The 21,962-nt window shown below is 47.8% G+C and overlaps 1 protein-coding gene across 1 annotated transcript; it reads left to right on the top strand.

The window, feature by feature from the left end:
* Positions 1 to 17,825: 17,825 nt before the first annotated feature.
* On the top strand, positions 17,826 to 20,274 carry LOC119362752 (zinc transporter 8-like). The gene is made up of 3 exons (XM_037628005.1): positions 17,826 to 18,641; positions 18,721 to 18,870; positions 19,787 to 20,274. Exons 1-3 carry the CDS (start codon positions 17,958 to 17,960, stop codon positions 20,090 to 20,092), a joined length of 1,140 nt encoding a protein of 379 aa, XP_037483902.1. The 5' UTR covers positions 17,826 to 17,957; the 3' UTR covers positions 20,093 to 20,274.
* The last annotated feature ends 1,688 nt before the right edge of the window (positions 20,275 to 21,962 follow it).

Below are 21,962 nucleotides of genomic sequence, written 5' to 3'. Positions count from 1 at the left end.
CCTCCAAGGCTGCCATGTACTCCACTTCACATGTAGATCCCGCCACGACGCTCTGCTTGCAGCTGCACCAGCTTACTGCTCCACCATTCAACATATACACGTATCTGGTTTGTGACTTAGAGTCATCCAGATCTGTGTCGAAGCTAGCGTCGACGTAACCCTTTACGACGAGATCTTCGTCACCTCCATAAACGAGAAACATGTCCTTTGTCCTTTTCAGGTACTTCAGGATATTCTTGACCGCTGTCCAGTGTTCCTTGCCGGGGTTACTTTGGTACCTTCCTACCAAACTTACGGCAAGGTTTACATCAGGTCTGGTACACAACATGGCATACATAATAGATCCTATGGCTGAGGCATAGGGGATGACACTCATCTCTTCTTTATCTTTTGCCGTGGTCGGGCATTGAGCCGAGCTCAATCTCATACCTTGCAATACAGGCAAGAACCCTTTCTTGGACTGATCCATTTTGAACTTCTTCAAAATCTTATCAAGGTATGTGCTTTGTGAAAGACCTATGAGGCGTCTCGATCTATCCCTATAGATCTTGATGCCTAATATGTAAGCAGCTTCTCCAAGGTCCTTCATTGAAAAACAGTTATTCAAGTAGGCCTTAATGTTGTCCAAGAACTCTATATCATTTCCCATCAAAAGTATGTCATCTACATATAATATGAGAAATGCTACAGAGCTCCCACTCACTTTCTTGTAAACGCAGGCTTCTCCATAAGTCTACATAAACCCAAACGCTTTGATCATCTCATCAAAGCGAATGTTCCAACTCCGAGATGCTTGCACCAGCCCATAAATGGATCGCTGGAGCTTGCATACTTTGTTAGCATTCTTAGGATCGACGAAACCTTCCGGCTGCATCATATACAGCTCTTCCTTAAGATAACCATTAAGGAATGCCATTTTGACATCCATCTGCCATATCTCATAATTATAGTATGCGACAATTGCTAACATGATTCGGACGGACTTAAGCTTCGCTACGGGAGAGAAAGTCTCATTGTAGTCAATCCCTTGAACTTGCCGATAACCCTTAGCGACAAGTCGAGCTTTATAGATGGTGACATTACCATCCGCGTCCGTCTTCTTCTTAAAGATCCATTTGTTTTCTATCGCTCGCCGATCATCGGGCAAGTCAGTCAAAGTCCATACTTTGTTTTCATACATGGATTCTATCTCGGATTGCATGGCTTCAAGCCATTTGTTGGAATCTGGGCCCGCCATCGCTTCTTCATAGTTCGAAGGTTCACCGTTGTCTAACAACATGATTTCCAGGACAGGGTTGCCATACCACTCTGGTGTGGAACGTGTCCTTGTGGACCTACCAAGTTCAGTGGCAACATGATCCGAATTACCTTGATCATCATCATTAATTTCCTCTCCAATCGGTGTAGGTACCACATGAACATTTTCCTGAGCTGCACTACTTTCCGGTTCAAGAGGTAGTACTTCATCGAGTTCTACTTTCCTCCCACTTACTCCTTTCGAGAGAAACTCTTTTTCCAGAAAGGATCCGTTCTTGGCAACAAAGATCTTGCCCTCGGTTCTTAAGTAGAAGATATACCCAACGGTTTCCTTGGGGTATCCTATGAAGACGCATTTTTCCGATTTGGGTTCGAGCTTTTCAGGTTGAAGTTTCTTGACATAAGCATCGCATCCCCAAACTTTTAGAAACGACAGCTTAGGTTTCTTCCCAAACCATAGTTCATATGGTGTCGTCTCAACGGATTTAGACGGTGCCCTATTTAAAGTGAATGTAGCTGTCTCTAGAGCGTATCCCCAAAATGATAGCGGTAAATCGGTAAGAGCCATCATAGTTCGCACCATATCCAATAGAGTGCGATTACGACGTTCGGACACACCGTTACGCTGAGGTGTTCCAGGCGGCGTGAGTTGTGAAATGATTCCACATTTTCTTAAGTGTGTACCAAATTCGTGACTTAAATATTCACCTCCACGATCTGATCGTAAGAATTTTTTCTTTCGGTCACGTTGATTCTCTACTTCATTCTGAAATTCCTTGAACTTTTCAAAGGTCTCAGACTTGTGTTTCATCAAGTAGACATACCCATATCTACTCAAGTCATCAGTGAGAGTGATAACATAACGATATCCTCCGCGAGCCTCAACGCTCATTGGACCACACACATCAGTATGTATGATTTCCAACAAGTTGGTTGCTCGCTCCATCGTTCCGGAGAACGGGGTCTTGGTCATTTTGCCCATGAGGCATGGTTCACATGTGTCAAATGATTCATAATCTAGAGACTCTAAAAGTCCATCAGCATGGAGCTTCTTCATGCGCTTGACACCAATGTGACCAAGGCGGCAGTGCCACAAGTATGTGGGACTATCGTTATCAACTTTACATCTTTTGGTATTCACACTATGAATATGTGTAACATTACGTTCGAGATTCATTAAGAATAAACCATTGACCATCGGGGCATGACCATAAAACATATCTCTCATATAAATAGAACAACCATTATTCTCGGATTTAAATGAGTAGCCATCTCGCATCAAACGAGATCCAGATACAATGTTCATGCTCAAACTTGGCACTAAATAACAATTATTGAGGTTTAAAACTAACCCCGTAGGTAAATGTAGAGGTAGCGTGCCGACGGCGATCACATCGACCTTGGAACCATTCCCGACGCGCATCGTCACCTTGTCCTTCGCCAGTCTCCGCTTATTCCACAGCTCCTGCTGTGAGTTACAAATATGAATAACGGCACCGGTATCAAATACCCAGGAGTTACTACGAGTACTGGTAAGGTACACATCAATTACATGTATATCAAATATACCTTTAGTGTTGCCGGCCTTCGTGTCCGCTAAGTATTTGGGGCAGTTCCGCTTCCAGTGACCCTTCCCTTTGCAATAAAAGCACTCTGTCTCAGGCTTGGGTCCATTCTTTGACTTCTTCCCGGCAACATCTTTGCCGTCCTTCTTGAAGTTCTTCTTACCCTTGCCCTTCTTGAACTTAGTGGTCTTATTGACCATCAACACTTGATGTTCTTTCTTGATTTCAACCTCTGCTGACTTCAGCATTGAAAATACTTCAGGAATGGTCTTCACCATCCCCTGGATATTATAGTTCAGCACAAAGCTCTTGTAGCTTGGTGGGAGCGACTGAAGGATTCTGTCAATGACCGCCTCGTCCGGGAGGTTGATCTCCAGCTGGGACAGGCGGTTGTGCAACCCAGACATTTTGAGTATGTGCTCACTGACAGATATGTTTTCCTCCATCTTACAACTATAGAACTTGTCGGAGACTTCATATCTCTCGACCCGGGCATGAGCTTGAAAAACCATTTTCAGCTCCTCGAACATCTCATATGCTCCGTGTCGCTCAAAACACTTTTGGAGCCCCAGTTCTAAGCTGTAAAGCATGCCGCACTGAACGAGGGAGTAATCATCAGCACGTGACTGCCAAGCATTCATAACGTCTTGGTTCTCTGGGATGAGTGCTTCACCTAGCGGTGCTTCTAGGACATAATCTTTCTTGGCTGCTATGAGGATGATCCTCAGGTTCCGGACCCAGTCCGAATAGTTGCTGCCATCATCTTTCAGCTTGGTTTTCTCTAGGAACGCGTTGAAGTTCATGTTGACATGAGCATTGGCCATTTGATCTACAAGACATATTTTGCAAAGGTTTTAGACTAAGTTCATGATAATTAAGTTCATCTATTCAAATTATTTAATGAACTCCCACTCATATTAGACATCCCTCTAGTCATCTAAGTGTTACACGATCCGAGTCGATTAGGCCGTGCCGATCATCACGTGAGACGGACTAGTCATCATCGGTGAACATCTCCATGTTGATTGTATCTTCTATACGACTCATGTTCGAACTTTCGGTCTCTTGTGTTCCGAGGCCATGTCTGTACATGATAGGCTCGTCAAGTTAACCCTAAGTGTTTATGCATGTGTAAAACTGTCTTACACCCGTTGTATGTGAACGTAAGGATCTATCACACCCGATCATCACGTGGTGCTTCGAAACCATGAACTTTAGCAACGGCGCATAGTTAGGGGGAACACTTTATTGAAATTGTTATAAGAGATCATCTTATTTACTACCGTCGTTCTAAGTAAACAAGATGCATAAACATAATAAACATCAAATGCAATTATATAAAGTAGTGACATGATATGGCCAATATCATATAGCTCCTTCGATCTCCATCTTCGGGGCTCCATGATCATCTTCGTCACCGGCATGACACCATGATCTCCATCATCATGATCTCCATCATCGTGTCTTCATGAAGTTGTCACGCCAACGACTACCTCTACTTCTATGGCTAACGCGTTTAGCAATAAAGTAAAGTAATTTACATGACGTTCTTCAATGACACGCAGGTCATACAAAAAAATAAAGACAACTCCTATGGCTCCTGCCGGTTGTCATACTCATCAACATGCAAGTCGTGATTCCTATTACAAGAATATGATCTCATACATCACAATATATCATTCATCATTCATCACAACTTCTGGCCATATCACATCACATGACAATTGCTGCAAAAACAAGTTAGACGTCCTCTAATTGTTGTTGCATCTTTTACGTGGCTGCAATTGGGTTCTAGCAAGAACGTATTCTTACCTAAGAATAACCACAACGTGATTTTGTCAACTTCTATTTACCCTTCATAAGGGCCTTTTTCATCTAATCCGCTCCAACTAAAGTAGGAGAGACAGACACCCGCTAGCCACCTTATGCAACTAGTGCATGTTAGTCGGTGGAACCTGTCTCACGTAAGCGTACGTGTAAGGTCAGTCCGGGCCGCTTCATCCCACAATACCGCTGAAGCAAGAAAATACTAGTAGCGGCAAGCAAGTTGACAAGATCTACGCCCACAACAAAATTGTGTTCTACTCATGCAATAGAGAACTACGCATAGACCTAGCTCATGATGCCACTGTTGGGGAACGTTGCATAAAATAAAAATTTTCCTACGGTTTCACCAAGATCCATCTATGAGTTCATCTAAGCAACGAGTCATAGAAGAGAGATTGCATCTACATACCACTTGTAGATCGCGTGCGGAAGCGTTCAAAGGAACGGTGATGATGGAGTCGTACTCGCCATGATTCAAATCACCGATGACCAAGTGCTGAACGGACAGCACCTCCGCGTTCAACACACGTATGGAACGGACGACGTCTCCTCCTTCTTGATCCAGCAAGGGAGAAGGAGAGGTTGATGATGATCCAGCAGCACAACAGCGTGGTGGTGGATGCAGCAGGACTCCGGCAGGGCTTCACCAAGCTGCTGCGGGAGGAGGACGAGGCGTAGCAGGGGGAGGGAGGCGCCAATGCACAGGGTGCGGCTGCCCTCCCCCTTGCCCTCCTTTATATAGGCCCCCAGGGGGGGCGCCGGCCCTGGGAGATCCAATCTCCCAAGGGGGCGGCGGTCAGGGGGGGTGGAGTGCCCCCCAAGGCAAGTGGTGCCCCCCCACCTAGGGTTTCCAACCCTAGGCGCAGGGGGGCCAAGGAGGGGTGCACCAGCCCACTAGGGGCTGGTTCCCCTCCCACTTCAGCCCACGGGGCTCTCCGGGATAGGTGGCCCCACCCAGTGGACCCCCGGGACCCTTCCGGTGGTCCCGGTACAATACCGGGTGACCCCGAAACTTTCCCGATGGCCGAAACAGCACTTCCTATATATAATTCTTTACCTCCGGAACATTCCGGAACTCCTCGTGATGTCCGGGATCCCATCCGTGACTCCGAACAACATTCGGTTTGCTGCATACTCATATTCATACAACCCTAGCGTCACCGAACCTTAAGTGTGTAGACCCTACGGGTTCGGGAGACATGCAGACATGACCGAGACGGTTCTCCGGTCAATAACCAACAGTGGGATCTGGATACCCATGTTGGATCCCACATACTCCTCGATGATCTCATCGGATGAACCACGATGTCGAGGGTTCAAGCAACCCCGTATACTATTCCCTTTGTCAGACGGTATGTTACTTGCCCGAGACTCGATCGTCGGTATCCCAATATCTCGTTTAGTCTCGTTACCGGCAAGTCACTTTACTCGTACCGTAATGCATGATCCCGTGACCAGACACTTGGTCACTTTGAGCTCATTATGATGATGCACTACCGAGTGGGCCCAGTGATACCTCTCCGTAACACGGAGTGACAAATCCCAGTCTCGATCCGTGTCAACCCAACAGACACTTTTGGAGATACCTGTAGTGCACCTTTATAGTCACCCAGTTACGTTGTGACGTTCGGTACACCCAAAGCACTCCTACGGTATCCGGGAGTTACACGATCTCATGGTCTAAGGAAGAGATGCTTGACATTGGAAAAGCTCTAGCAAAACGAACTACATGATCTTGTGCTATGCTTAGGATTGGGTCTTGTCCATCACATTATTCTCCTAATGATGTGATCCCGTTGTCAACGACATCTAATGTCCATAGTCAGGAAACCATGACTATCTGTTGACCAACGAGCTAGTCAACTAGAGGCTTACTAGGGACGTATTGTGGTCTATGTATTCACACGTGTATTACAATTTCCGGATAATACAATTATAGCATGAATAAAAGACAATTATCATGAACAAGGAAATATAATAATAATCCTTTTATTATTGCCTCTAGGGCATATTTCCAACAGTCTCCCACTTGCACTAGAGTCAATAATCTAGTTACATTGTGAAGAATTGAACACCCATAGAGTTCTGGTGTTGATCATGTTTTGCTCGCGAAAGAGGTTTAGTCAACGGATCTGCGACATTCAGATCCGTATGCACTTTGCAAATATCTATGTCTCCATCTTGAACATTTTCACAGATGGAGTTGAAGCGACGCTTGATGTGCCTGGTCTTCTTGTGAAACCTGGGCTCCTTGGCAAGGGCAATAGCTCCAGTGTTGTCACAGAAGAGTTTGATCGGCCCCGACGCATTGGGTATGACTCCTAGGTCGGTGATGAACTCCTTCACCCAGATTGCTTCATGCGCTGCCTCCGAGGCTGCCATGTACTCCGCTTCACATGTAGATCCCGCCACGACGCTCTGCTTGCAGCTGCACCAGCTTACTGCTCCACCATTCAACATATACACGTATCCGGTTTGTGACTTAGAGTCATCCAGATCTGTGTCGAAGCTAGCGTCGACGTAACCCTTTACGAAGAGCTCTTCGTCACCTCCATAAACGAGAAACATGTCCTTTGTCCTTTTCAGGTACTTCAGGATATTCTTGACCGTTGTCCAGTGTTCCTTGCCGGGGTTACTTTGGTACCTTCCTACCAAACTTATGGCAAGGTTTACATCAGGTCTGGTACACAGCATGGCATACATAATAGATCCTATGGCTGAGGCATAGGGGATGACACTCATCTCTTCTTTATCTTTTGCCGTGGTCGGGCATTGAGCCGAGCTCAATCTCACACCTTGCAATACAGTCAAGAACCCTTTCTTGGACTGATCCATTTTGAACTTCTTCAAAATCTTATCAAGGTATGTGCTTTGTGAAAGACCTATGAGGCGTCTCGATCTATCCCTATAGATCTTGATGCCTAATATGTAAGAAGCTTCTCCAAGGTCCTTCATTGAAAAACACTTATTCAAGTAGGCCTTAATGCTGTCTAAGAACTCTATATCATTTCCCATCAAAAGTATGTCATCTACATATAATATGAGAAATGCTACAGAGCTCCCACTCACTTTCTTGTAAACGCAGGCTTCTCCATAAGTCTGCATAAACCCAAACGCTTTGATCATCTCATCAAAGCGAATGTTCCAACTCCAAGATGCTTGCACCAGCCCATAAATGGATCGCTGGAGCTTGCATACTTTGTTAGCATTCTTAGGATCGACAAAACCTTCCGGCTGCATCATATACAACTCTTCCTTAAGATAACCGTTAAGGAATGCCGTTTTGACATCCATCTGCCATATCTCATAATTATAGTATGCGGCAATTGCTAACATGATTCGGACGAACTTAAGCTTCGCTGCGGGAGAGAAAGTCTCATAGTAGTCAATCCCTTGAACTTGCCGATAACCCTTAGCGACAAGTCGAGCTTTATAGATGGTGACATTACCATCCACGTCCATCTTCTTCTTAAAGATCCATTTGTTTTCTATCGCTCGCCGATCATCGGGCAAGTCAGTCAAAGTCCATACTTTGTTTTCATACATGGATTCTATCTCGGATTGCATGGCTTCAAGCCATTTGTTGGAATCTGGGCCCGCCATCGCTTCTTCATAGTTCGAAGGTTCACCGTTGTCTAACAACATGATTTCCAGGACAGGGTTGCCATACCACTCTGGTGTGGAACATGTCCTTGTGGACCTACCAAGTTCAGTGGCAACATGATCCGAATTACCTTGATCATCATCATTAATTTCCTCTCCAATCGGTGTAGGTACCACAGGAACATTTTCCTGAGCTGCACTACTTTCCGGTTCAAGAGGTAGTACTTCATCGAGTTCTACTTTCCTCCCACTTACTCCTTTCGAGAGAAACTCTTTTTTCAGAAAGGATCCGTTCTTGGCAACAAAGATCTTGCCCTTGGTTCTTAAGTAGAAGGTATACCCAATGGTTTCCTTGGGGTATCCTATGAAGACGCATTTTTTCGATTTGGGTTTGAGCTTTTCAGGTTGAAGTTTCTTGACATAAGCATCGCATCCCCAAACTTTTAGAAATGACAGCTTAGGTTTCTTCCCAAACCATAGTTCATACGGTGTCATCTCAACGGATTTAGACGGTGCCCTATTTAAAGTGAATGTAGCTGTCTCTAGAGCGTATCCCCAAAATGATAGCGGTAAATCGGTAAGAGACATCATAGATCGCACCATATCCAATAGAGTGCGATTACGACGTTCGGACACACCGTTACGCTGAGGTGTTCCAGGCGGCGTGAGTTGTGAAATGATTCCACATTTTCTTAAGTGTGTACCAAATTCGTGACTTAAATATTCTCCTCCACGATCCGATCGTAAGAATTTTATCTTTCGGTCACATTGATTCTCTACTTCATTATGAAATTCCTTGAATTTTTCAAAGGTCTCAGACTTGTGTTTCATCAAGTAGACATACCCATATCTACTCAAGTCATCAGCGAGAGTGAGAACATAACGATATCCTCCGCGAGCCTCAACGCTCATTGGACCACACACATCAGTATGTATGATTTCCAACAAGTTGGTTGCTCGCTCCATCGTTCCGGAGAACAAGGTCTTGGTCATTTTGCCCATGAGGCATGGTTCGCATGTGTCAAATGATTCATAATCTAGAGACTCTAAAAGTCCATCAGCATGGAGCTTCTTCATGCGCTTGACACCAATGTGACCAAGGCGGCAGTGCCACAAGTATGTGGGACTATCGTTATCAACTTTACATCTTTTGGTATTCACACTATGAATATGTGTAACATTACGTTCGAGATTCATTAAGAATAAACCATTGACCATCGGGGCATGACCATAAAACATATCTCTCATATAAATAGAACAATCATTATTCTCGGATTTAAATGAGTAGCCATCTCGCATCAAACGAGACCCAGATACAATGTTCATGCTCAAACTTGGCACTAAATAACAATTATTGAGGTTTAAAACTAATCCCGTAGGTAAATGTAGAGGTAGCGTGCCGACGGCGATCACATCGACCTTGGAACAATTCCCGACGTGCATCGTCACCTCGTCCTTCGCCAGTCACCGCTTATTCTGCAGCTCCTGCTGTGAGTTACAAATATGAGCAACGGCACCGGTATCAAATACCCAGGAGTTACTACGAGTACTGGTAAGTTACACATCAATTACATGTATATCAAATATACCTTTAGTGTTGCCGGCCTTCTTGTCCGCTAAGTATTTGGGGCAGTTCCGCTTCCAGTGACCCTTCCCTTTGCAAGAAAAGCACTCTGTCTCAGGCTTGGGTCCATTCTTTGACTTCTTCCCGGCAACTGGCTTACCGTGCGCGGCAACATCTTTGTCGTCCTTCTTGAAGTTCTTCTTACCCTTGCCCTTCTTGAACTTAGTGGTCTTATTGACCATCAACACTTGATGTTCTTTCTTGATTTCAACCTCTGCTGACTTCACCATTGAAAATACTTCAGGAATGGTCTTCACCATCCCCTGGATATTGTAGTTCAGCACAAAGCTCTTGTAGCTTGGTGGGAGCGACTAAAAGATTCTGTCAATGACCGCCTCATCCGGGAGGTTGATCTCCAGCTGGGACAGGCGGTTGTGCAACCCAGACATTTTGAGTATGTGCTCACTGACAGAACTGTTTTCCTCCATCTTACAACTATAGAACTTGTCGGAGACTTCATATCTCTCGACCCGGGCATGAGCTTGAAAAACCATTTTCAGCTCCTCGAACATCTCATATGCTCTGTGTCGCTCAAAACACTTTTGGAGCCCCGGTTCTAAGCTATAAAGCATGCCGCACTGAACGAGGGAGTAATCATCAGCATGTGACTGCCAAGCGTTCATAATGTCTTGGTTCTCTGGGATGGGTGCTTCACCTAGCGGTGCTTCTAGGACATAATCTTTCTTGGCTGCTATGAGGATGATCGTCAAGTTCCGGACCCAGTCCGAATAGTTGCTGCCATCATCTTTCAGCTTGGTTTTCTCTAGGAACGCGTTGAAGTTCATGTTGACATGAGCGTTGGCCATTTGATCTACAAGACATATTTTGCAACGGGTTCGGGAGACATGCAGACATGACCGAGACGGTTCTCCGGTCAATAACCAACAGCGGGATCTGGATACCCATGTTGGCTCCCACATACTCCTCGATGATCTCATCGGATGAACCACGATGTCGAGGGTTCAAGCAACCCCGTATACTATTCCCTTTGGCAGACGGTATGTTACTTGCCCGAGACTCGATCGTCGGTATCCCAATACCTCGTTCAGTCTCGTTACCGGCAAGTCACTTTACTCGTACCGTAATGCATGATCCCGTGACTAGACACTTGGTCACTTTGAGCTCATTATGATGATGCACTACCGAGTGGGCCCAGTGATACCTCTCCGTAACACGGAGTGACAAATCCCAGTCTCGATCCGTGTCAACCCAACAGACACTTTTGGAGATACCTGTAGTGCACCTTTATAGTCACCCAGTTACGTTGTGACGTTTGGTACACCCAAAGCACTCCTACGGTATCCGGGAGTTACACGATCTCATGGTCTAAGGAAGAGATACTTGACACTGGAAAAGCTCTAGCAAAATGAACTACACGATCTTGTGCTATGCTTAGGATTGGGTCTTGTCCATCACATCATTCTCCTAATGATGTGATCCCGTTGTCAATGACATATAATGTCCATAGTCAGGAAACCATGACTATCTGTTGACCAACGAACTAGTCAACTAGAGGCTTACTAGGGACGTATTGTGGTCTATGTATTCACACGTGTATTACGATTTCCGGATAATACAATTATAGCATGAATAAAAGACAATTATCATGAACAAGGAAATATAATAATAATCCTTTTATTATTGCCTCTAGGGCATATTTCCAACATCGACTGCATGCATTGGAAATGGAAGAACTGTCCATTTGCTTGGCAGGGGTTGTACAAAGGCGCCAAAGGCGGTTGCAGTGTGGTGCTTGAGGCAGTGGCCACACGGGACCTCTGGATTTGGCGCTTTTTCTTTGGGATGCCAGGAACTCACAATGACATCAACGTCCTGCAGTGCTCCCCAGTCTTTGCCAAGCTTGTTGAAGGTCATTCTCCTCCGGTGAACTTCGAGGTCAATGGACAGCAGTACAACAAGGGGTACTGTCTAGCTGATGGCATCTATCCGAGATGGTCGACATTTGTGAAGACCATCTCAAAACCCTGTGTCAGGAGGCAAGAACGCCTGATTTGCAAAGATTCAGGAGTCTTGCGTGAAGGATGTCGAACGGGCATTTGGTGTGCTCCAATCTCGATTTGCTGTTGCCCGGTACCCCGCTCAGACCTGGTCGAAAGATCAAATGTGGGAGATCATGACTTGCTGTGTCATCTTGCACAACATGATCATTGAGAGCGATCAGGAAGAGCCAGTGTTTGACACTGAACCATACCACAGGCAGGGTCCTCTTGCCCAAGTTGATCATCAGCTACCGGCAAACTGGACTGACTACCTCAATATGCGTCAGGAGATCCGAGACTCACAAGTGCATCAAGAACTGCAACACGATTTGGTGGAGCACCTATGGAGGCTCAAGGGCGAGGCCGGGAATGACATGTGATGAAACTTGAGTTTTTATTTGTTAAACGATATAATTTGTGGTGAACTATTTGATTTATGTGATGAAACACGCCGAAAACATGTCGAACTATGTGACGAGCTAATTGATTCCTATTTATGTGCGAAAATTCACGCCGAAATCCACCAAACCGTGCCTAATATGGGCCGATTCACACAGTTATCGGGCCATTTTTTGATATATTTGGGCCGAAAGCTGGGCTGAATTCGGCGCCTGGGGGCGACGGCTGGGTGCCGAACCGCCCCCAGCGCCGAATTTATCGCAGGCGCACCCCAGGACGCTCTTTTTCGGCGCCCTGGGGCCGAACGGCTGGAGATGCTCTAACAAGGGGAAAGATGACGACACACCTCAGGGACACCTCTAAGGAGGGGAACAACACCCACGGGGGCCGTCCTCGCAAGCACCAGCCGAACCTAGGAACGATTTTCATTCAAAACATCACACACCTCCCACCCATCCCATTGGATTACGACCATCGTCCATGTTGAGTTACACGTCAACACATCGACATCATGACCATAAAGTTACATGAACATTGGCACCCCGCACAAGGAAACACAGTCCATCTTCCACCTCCAGCCGAGCCTGAGCACCAACGGCTCCTGCCCAACCTCCAATGCCAGCACGATCAGGGTCGCCGGCACCGCAAACAGCTAGTCACGCCACTCCAGGCAGATAGCCTCGCAACCGTCCACGGCCCAGGGACCCAGATCGTTCTCAGGTTGGACCAAGATCTAGTCTGCACTGCCGCCTCCAGTTCGGTGGTCCGTTCGTTAGTGTGCTCCTGTTTCAACGCAGAGATCGCGAGTTTATGCCCTCACATTCGAAATAAGAATTTTGCTGCAGTTTTTTAACAAAAAGAAAAAAAAGAAAACGGGCCGGCCCAGCGCGGCACGGGGGTATGCGCCCGTTTGCGGCAACAGAAGAAACGGGCGCTTAAGGCGCCCGTTAGGGAAATGCCAGTTCCCGCACCGCAGCCTCCATCAACACGCCAATGTCGCTCACAACACCACGGACACCACCGCACCGCAGCCACCGCTGACAGCCGCTCGCACCGCATCACCTGGCCGAGCGCCACCGCACCGCTACATCCATGGCCCAACCGCGCCGCATCCCTGTTGGCACCTTCAAGAGGACCACCGCACACCAGCTCCTCTGCTAGCTGCCAACCACGCGCCGCCTCTCCATGCGCTCCTCGCCGTGTGCCGCCACCTAGGAATGCCACCTCACACCGCCCGCTTGGCGTCGTTCCCCCGCATGAGGGAGGCTTGCCGAGGCAGGCCGACTAAACCCGCCGCCTTTGACGACCGGGCGCCATCACCACTGCGTGTTACCACCACTAGGGGATCACAGATGGGAGGGAATTGTGCCAGTGGCGGGGGTGGTGGCCAGTGGATCATAGATGGGAGGGACTTGTGGCGGCTGCTAGGGTTTTGACCTTCTAGAGTCGCCCGCGCGAGCAGCCTGGGAGGGAGAAGGGGAAATAATTAGATTTATGTTTTTTTTTACGAAAAGGCCTCCATGGCTAGCTTTATTATATCAAATTACAGTTACATCATCCGCTAGGAACTTAAGAATAAAACTAGGAGGGGTATCCAATAAAATTAGATTTATGTTTGTAGTATCAAAACTCCAAAGGTTTCAGTATTATATTTTGAAGCATTAGATCCTATGTTTTCTAAATAATTGCGATATTCGACACAAAGACCTAGTGGCGAGGAACACAACCATGAAAATGGATTTTGATTTGGCCCATTGGTTTGAAAATAACACATTTAAAAAAATTGGCATATATTTGCATGATGCTAATAACGTCATCTATCTTATATGTGTAGGTGGGTATGCTTGGGTGAAGAGATGCACGTGTGTCCCATGTGGCCATGTCCTTGCGTGCGCCCATGAAAACAAAAGCGACACGAAACTTAAAGCATTTGGGAAAATTTCACTCCATGAGATATGAGTCCAGGATACAGACGTAGTATGTATATTGGACTGTCGAGGTTGAAACGATGTTCTATCTTTGGTGCATATGCTTCATCTCCCAAACTAGGTAATGCCAAGTTGCCAAATGTGAACCCAGTAGTGTAGGCATCTGAAAAACAGTAGTGTAGGTTTTGGACTGAGAGTTTTGACGGTGTGGAAAGTGTGTGTGCTTATCACATGGGATGTCGACAACAAGTCATTCAAATAAAACTGTTGAAAAGAAATTCTTCAAATAAAGGATACCAGATCATGCCAAAACAAAACGAGTATACCATTGACTTTGACCAAAGAACCCAGAGCCAAATTGAGCGCTACTAGCTGAAAATATGGACCTGCCAAGTTCAGGCTACTGAGCTCAGACCGTTGTGATGGCATTTTGACCAAGGGCACACTTTCAATTCATGAAGAGAAATCATGCACGAGGTTACACATGCCTGCCATCCACCTCGTCGCTATTTTTCATAGTCTAACCTTAAAAAAATAAGACCAACCTAAGGACTAACCCTCGTTTGCATTTTTTATAGTAAAAACTCCGCGAGCACCGCATGTCCGTGGCAGGGCTCAAAATCGGGTGGGCTAGCATCTACCCCAACTGCCTAGCCAATGGGTCGATGCCCCGTCCTCTCCTGGCCTAACCTTGATAGTGAACAAACACAGTGGATCACGTGTCCCACAGCGGCCCGTTAAAGCCTCATCCAAACCCTGAAAATCTAGGGGGTGGGCCCACCATGACCCATTTTAGGCCCCTCATGACCCATTCCTTGGTACTCATATCTCGTCGCCGGCTACCACCTCTCCCTTATCTCGTAAGGCACACAGGTTCCTCCAAATTCTTCATCTTATTCCTTCTCACCGTCCTCCAACATCTTATTGCTTCGTCGGGGCGACCGCTCATGCGCTCCATCTTCTCCCCCGCCTCAAAGAGGCGGTAGACTAGATTCGACCCTCTCTGCAAGGATGAGGAGGAGCAATGCTAATTTGGTATCCCGGCATGTGCTTCCCCTGGATATTGAGGCGCCCAAGGCTGCCAGCCACGACACCCTTGACATGCCGTTCTTGGATGCTCAGGCGCCACTCGAGGCAACCAACAGTCTAATACGACAAAACCGAGGACTGCCCTTGGATGCGGAGACACTGCCCCATGCCAATCAGAGATGAGACATTGTGCATGGCCACTTACAGATGGAGTTCACGAACATCCCGACAGTGTAGACTGGTATGCTCTCCAATACGACGTGTGGCTACATCGTCCTCAACTAGACATATATGAGGTGGGCACATCACTACAATTTTGGAGCAAAGCGAGTTACAATATGACACTCTTGGGCTTCCGCTTCTTCGCCAGATAAAAACACGAGCACATGATATGCAAACACCGGCCCAATAATGCCTGCTCATGCTTTGGGCGAGCAGTGTGGGCGCGGATGTGTGATCCTTCCATTGTTGCTGGATTTTGTGCTCGAGCAACTAGCAAACAACCTGAAAGGGACTCGACCATAACTCCATTTAATGCATCATATGTTTCAAGAGTTTGAGTAAGTTAGGATCGAGTTGCGTTAAGCACGGGGCTAGCAAAAGAGCACGATAGGGAACGAGATATGAACAATCCTCGCAGATGTTGCAAGAAAGAATCGCGACACTGCAAGGCAATTGCAACATCACGAGGCAATGCCACTGCCACTATAAAGTGAAAATCATGATGATGCAACGCAAGGCGGGACCTTTTGCAGCTGCAAAAGCGTAATAGTGATGCGGCTGCAAGTTTGGACGCGGGACACTGCACCACAGAAAATTGTGACGATACAAGCTGGACGGGCGACGCTGCAATGTTGAAATTGCGATGCTGCAAGGCATTGTCAATAAATATTGCAACAAGGACGCGCAATGCTACAAGGCTAGTCGTAGCCGGTTCAAGGCTGATAGCAATGCTGCAACGAGCATCTTCGCCGTGAGTGCAACTTACAGCGGAGAGATATGGATACCATTTTGTTCAAACAATAAGAAAGATGTTTGATTACATGCATATTTAAATGTTATAAGGAAAAATTAGTAGGAGAGAAAAATTGTTGAGATTTTTTTTTGAGAAAAATTGTTGAGATGTTGAAAAATGTTGCCGCAGAGAGGTAGAAACGCCATAGTGGGCCATTTTAGGGGGTCGCTTCTACGCTTCTAGTGGGCTGGGTTGTTTCATCAGAACGACTAGAAAGCCCTACAAAGCCGGCCCGGCCCACGCTCATATAACAAGGTCGAGCCCGCCACGTGACGCCGATATGGCATCTCAAAGTTCCCTCAAAACTGAAGATGTTCGTGTGGAGGCTGGTGCGGCAGTCTATGCCAACGGGAACGGTTCTGAAACACCGGAACATGGCGACAGAGGATACATGTTTGCTGTGTGGAGCAGTTGATACATGGAAGCATGCTCTAATATCATGCCCGATGGCAGCAAGTATTTGGGCCTTGGCCCCTGATGATCTGATAGAAGGCATGCTTGAGCGGGCTGAAGAGACCCCGAAAGAGTGGCTCTTTGCTTTGTATGAATCTCTGAAACAGGATCTGTTTGATCGACTAGTTGTCACCCTATGGACAATTTGGAGAGTAAGGAGGAAAGCCATTTATGAGGATATTTTTCAATCACCCCAGTCGGCGGACGGCTTCATATCAAACTACTTGGATGAGTTGCGGTTCATTAATACCAATTTAACAACACAACCTACACCTGCAGTTCGAAGATCTTCTAGCTGGGTAGCACCGACGGCTGGCAATGCCAAAATCAATGTCGATGCAGCCGTTTCCAGGAGAGGAGGTGGCTCAGTTGGCGTTATTTGCAGGGATCAAGACGTAGGGTTTTTGGGAGCATCTTCGCTCTGTTTTCCGAATATTTCAGATCCTCCAACTCTCGAAGCCCTAGCCATCAGGGAATCTCTTGCTTTGGCAGATGACTTATATCTCAGACGAATTCAAGTCGCCTCCGATTGCAAGCCTGTGGTTGAAAACTTACACAAGGAAAATCGGGCAAGCTATGGCGCAGTAGTACATGAGATACTAGATCACTCTATAGCTTTTGAATTTTGCAATTTTAGTCATGAGTTTAGGAGCTCTAATTATGAAGCTCACAACATAGCGAAGCATGCGTTATCTCTCGGTGATGGCCGCCATGTTTGGTTAGGCAACCCCGGAAATTTACCATCCGTCCCTGTAAACATTGTGACGAGTTAATAAAGCTTCGCGACGTTGTCTCAAAAAAAAAATCAAATAGCCACCATAGTCCAAGACAACTACTAACCGCGCTTGCACGGCGTACCGAAATTACCTCATTGGACGGCAGAGTGTCGTCATCGTGAGTAATTTCCCCGGTAATAAACACCCAATAAATCAGGAAAACAATCTACTTCCCTAATTAGCACATCATCCAACGGTCAAATCGAGCTCGCCTATAACGCGGGCGGCGTATATTCACATGCATGTCGTCACCTTTGTGACAGAGACAGCCGTTTTCACCTCAACCGATCGCCTATGTAATTGACTACTATAAACCCTAATCAATGGCGATTCCTGGCTGCAGCAGAGCTGTTCCTCACTTCCTCCATCTATATAAACCCCCAGCGACCACCGTAGCTCCGAAGCTCTTCAGTTTCAGTCTCCTGGTCTCCCTCGCGTCATCGCCCACTCGCCGCGTGCGTGCATCACGACAGCCTAAGCCATGAAGCCGAGCGCCGCCGTCCTCCTCGCCGCCGTCGTGGCGCTGCTCCTGGTCTCGGCCGTGCGGGGCGAGGACGACTGCGGGTCGCCGGAGTCGGCGGCGCGCGACCGCGCGCGGGCGAAGCCGCTCAAGATCGCGGCCTTCTTCTCCATCCTGATCTGCGGGGCGCTGGGTTGCTCCCTGCCCGTGCTGGGGCGACACGTGCCCGTGCTCCGGCCCGACGGCGACATCTTCTTCCTGGTCAAGGCGTTCGCGGCGGGGGTCATCCTCGCCACGGGGTTCATCCACATCCTCCCCGACGCCTTCGAAAATCTCACGTCCGACTGCCTCCCTGCCGCCGGGCCGTGGAAGGACTTCCCGTTCGCCGGGTTGGGAGCCATGGTCGGCGCCATCGGCACGCTCGTGGTCGACACCGTCGCCACGGGGTACTTCACGCGCGCCCACTTGAACAAGGACCGAGCCCACGGCAGCAGCGCCGCCGTGGTGGACGAGGAGAAACAGGCTGCTGCTGCCGCCGCCGCCAGCGAGTTAGCGCGCCACCACGACGGCGGGGAGCACGACGGACACGTGCACATGCACACGCACGCGACCCACGGCCACGCCCACGGGTCAGCGGCGCTAGTTGCCGCCGTTGGCGGCGCCGAGGACGAAAAGGACACGATCCGGCATCGCGTAATCTCTCAGGTTGGTTAGAGAAATTAACAGATTCTTGTATCCCGTTTTAAATCTTTTTCTGACAATAATTAACGATGTTGTATTGTAGGTTCTTGAGCTGGGTATTGTGGTGCACTCGGTGATCATCGGCATCTCCCTCGGCGCGTCTCAGGACCCGGAAACAATCAAACCTCTCGTCGTCGCCTTGAGCTTCCACCAGATGTTCGAGGGAATGGGCCTCGGTGGTTGCATAGTTCAGGTATACACACCCGTGCTCCTCTCAGTTATAGTTAGTGCCGTGCACATGCGTGTGGTTTCTATAGTTGCGAGCTTTGTCACAATTTCTTTAAAAAACACGCCGATTACAATGTAAACACACACACACACACACACACACACACAACACACACACACACACAACGCCTAGTGAAGATCAGGTCGAAGTTGCGGGAGTACTACTAATAATCACTAATCAGAGTTTTTCCAAAATAGTGAGGTTACAATACCAAAAGAGAGCAATACACACAGACAAAATATCTGCGAGTAACCCCAAATCATACATCTTGATCAAAACCAAACATATTTGACCAGTGACTCGTGGAGTGCATGCCATGCAAAGCAGCAAAGGTGCTACTCTACTTGACTTGCTTGCCTATTTCTAAAAGAATAGAACAATAGGCCGAGTCTTTCCATGCATGTATGAGCTTTTTAACGGATGGCTGTATATGCGCATAATAACTGAAACTTTGCATGTATGGTCTCCATCGAAAGTGGAAACGCCCCATCTAAACAAACACTGGCTAGAACTTGTGCTTCACAAAGGGGAGAATTATACGATGCTCTTCCGTGTAAAGTTATAGCTAGAGAACCATATTTACACGCATATCTAGATAATATATGTCTGGTAGTCATGAGAAAGAAGAAAGTAGAGCAGAGCACTTCGGGTGGCCTGCAGAACAAAGCAAATGAATCAGTAACTGCACATGTCATCGGATGTTCGAGAACAAAAAATTGACCCACTTTAACAAATCCAAGGAATCTCCTGCTAGTTTTCACCCACTCATTTTAACCAGAAAATAATATCCTCACAAGACCACGATTAATTATTAGCACCATTCTATCAATAACCTGGTATGTCCGAATTTTGTACTGATTATTTTCTGACGATGCTGCAGGCAAAGTTCAAGGCTAGGTCCATCGTTACCATGATCCTCTTCTTCTGCCTGACAACGCCGGTGGGCATCGCCATCGGCTTCGGCATATCGCGAGTGTACAACGAGAACAGCCCGACAGCGCTGGTGGTGGAGGGCAGCCTCAACTCCGTGGCAGCGGGGATCCTCGTCTACATGGCCCTCGTCGACCTCCTCGCCGAGGACTTTATGAACCCCAAGGTGCAGAGCAGGGGGAAGCTGCAGCTCGGCATCAACGTCTCCATGCTGGTCGGTGCAGGCCTCATGTCCATGCTCGCCAAATGGGCCTAGCCGGAAGCCAGAAACATGAAACAGTTTTGCTCCATGACATATGAGTCCAGGATATAGACTTACGTATATTGGATTGCCGAGGTTGAAGAAACGATGTAATCTTGGCACATATTCTTCATCTCCCCAGATTGGTAATGCCAACCCAGTAGTGTAGGCATCTAAAAAAACAGTGGTGTAGGTTTTGGACCAAGAGTTTGGGAGGTGCGAAAAGTGTGTGTGCTTATCACAAGGGAAGTCTACATTATGTCGTCACCTTTGACGATCCTTTCAAATAAAATTGATGAAAAGAATTTCTTCAAATAAATGATAATTAACAGCAATTACATCATCCACAAGCCTAGCAAGTATGTAAGTACTCCCTCCGTCCCATAATGTTTTTTGACACTACACTAGTGTCAAAAAACGTCTTACATTATAAAACGGAAGGAGTACTAAACAGCTAGGGGGTAATCGTCCCAAATACAGAAATATGATTGATAAAAGTAAGAGTTAGGCCATTAGCCTCACGTCGACAATGCTTGAACTCCACCTTCCCTATTGATGTCACCGAATCCACAATTTCTGCATACACGGCAGCTATAGGATCCCACCACTGAGATTGTCCCGTACAGAAATTAACGGCCACCAGAAACCGAAAAAGGCTTTCACCCCGCTTTATAAATAAAGCAAACCGCCAGAGAGCGGACATACACGGACTAGTCCACACGCACACACCCAAGTCTCACACAAAAGTACATAGGTTCTGCTGAGGGCACAGCTCAACAAGCCCACAAAAAGGAAAAAAGAAAACACGGCAGCCGCCTAAAGGCGAGGAAGGCGCCTAATCAGGCTCTGGCGGAGGCGGCGGGGGCGGCGGCGACAGGCGGACGGCCATCGATCGGAGATCGGTGATGAAGGCGGAGATGGCGTTGCGGTCCTGGGGGCGGCTAAGCGGACGCCAAAGCTGCAAGAAACCAGAGAATTTGAAGATTGCGTCAGTAGCTCGTCGAAGAGGGGTGCGCTGGATCACAAGCTTATTGCGGATCGTTCAGAGGGTCCAGGATAGGACCCCAATCTCAAGCCACCTAATGTGGCGAGAAGACAAGGGGGAGTTCTGGAGTTCGGCAAATAAGTCGGGGAAGTTGGTGTGGCACCAATCTCCACCAACCACTTCATGAAAGCAGCTCCAAACGAACTGAGCGGACATGCATGAGAAGAAGATGTGATTCGAGTCTTTGAGGACACCGCAGAGGGGGCAGATGCCCGAGCCCGGGCCATTCCGTTTGCGGACCTCAACCCCGGACGGAACCCGACCGCGAATCCATTGCCACATGAAGATCCGGATTTTCAGAGGTAGGCGGATGGACCACACTATCGAGAGGGGGAGGGGGTGGAGGAGGGGGCGATGGCCAGGTAGAGGGACTTGGTGGAGAACATGCCAGAGGGCTCCAGGCGCCAACGCACCTGGTCGGGCCCACCGTCCACCCTAGGCTCGTGCAGGGCAACATAGTCCAGCAACTCGCGCCAAGCAGCAGATTCCGGAGGCCCAAATGGCCTCCGGAAGGCGAGACGCCCTAAGTCAATAAGGGCCCTCTCGACAGAGATCACAGGGTCAACGGCGATGGAGAAAAGGCCGGGAAAGCGTGTCGCGAAGGGAGCGTCACCAACCCAACGATCAAACCAGAACAAGGTCGACGCACCGGAGCCAACCGAGATGGAAGTCCCGATGCGGAGAACCGGAAGGAGCTGGACAACCGACTGCCAGAACTGGGAGCCACCAGTTCGCTGGCAGAAGGCAAGGGGCTGTCCGTGCAGATATTTGTTCCGGATGATGTCGAGCCAAAGACCGCCCATGCCTTGCGAGATGCGCCAAAGCCAACGGGAGAGAAGG

Source organism: Triticum dicoccoides, chromosome 2B (genome assembly GCF_002162155.2).
Source record: "Triticum dicoccoides isolate Atlit2015 ecotype Zavitan chromosome 2B, WEW_v2.0, whole genome shotgun sequence".
NCBI lineage: Eukaryota > Viridiplantae > Streptophyta > Magnoliopsida > Poales > Poaceae > Triticum > Triticum dicoccoides.
Note: the sequence above shows the minus strand (reverse complement) of the source record. Positions and strands in the feature narration are given on the sequence as shown.

Coding starts and splice junctions, on each gene's coding strand:
- LOC119362752 (XM_037628005.1), top strand. CDS start 17,958: ATGAAGCCGAGCGCCGCCGTCCTCCTCGCCGCCGTCGTGGCGCTGCTC. Junction 18,642..18,720: donor GGCATCGCGTAATCTCTCAG/GTTGGTTAGAGA, acceptor GTTGTATTGTAG/GTTCTTGAGCTGGGTATTGT. Junction 18,871..19,786: donor TCGGTGGTTGCATAGTTCAG/GTATACACACCC, acceptor ACGATGCTGCAG/GCAAAGTTCAAGGCTAGGTC.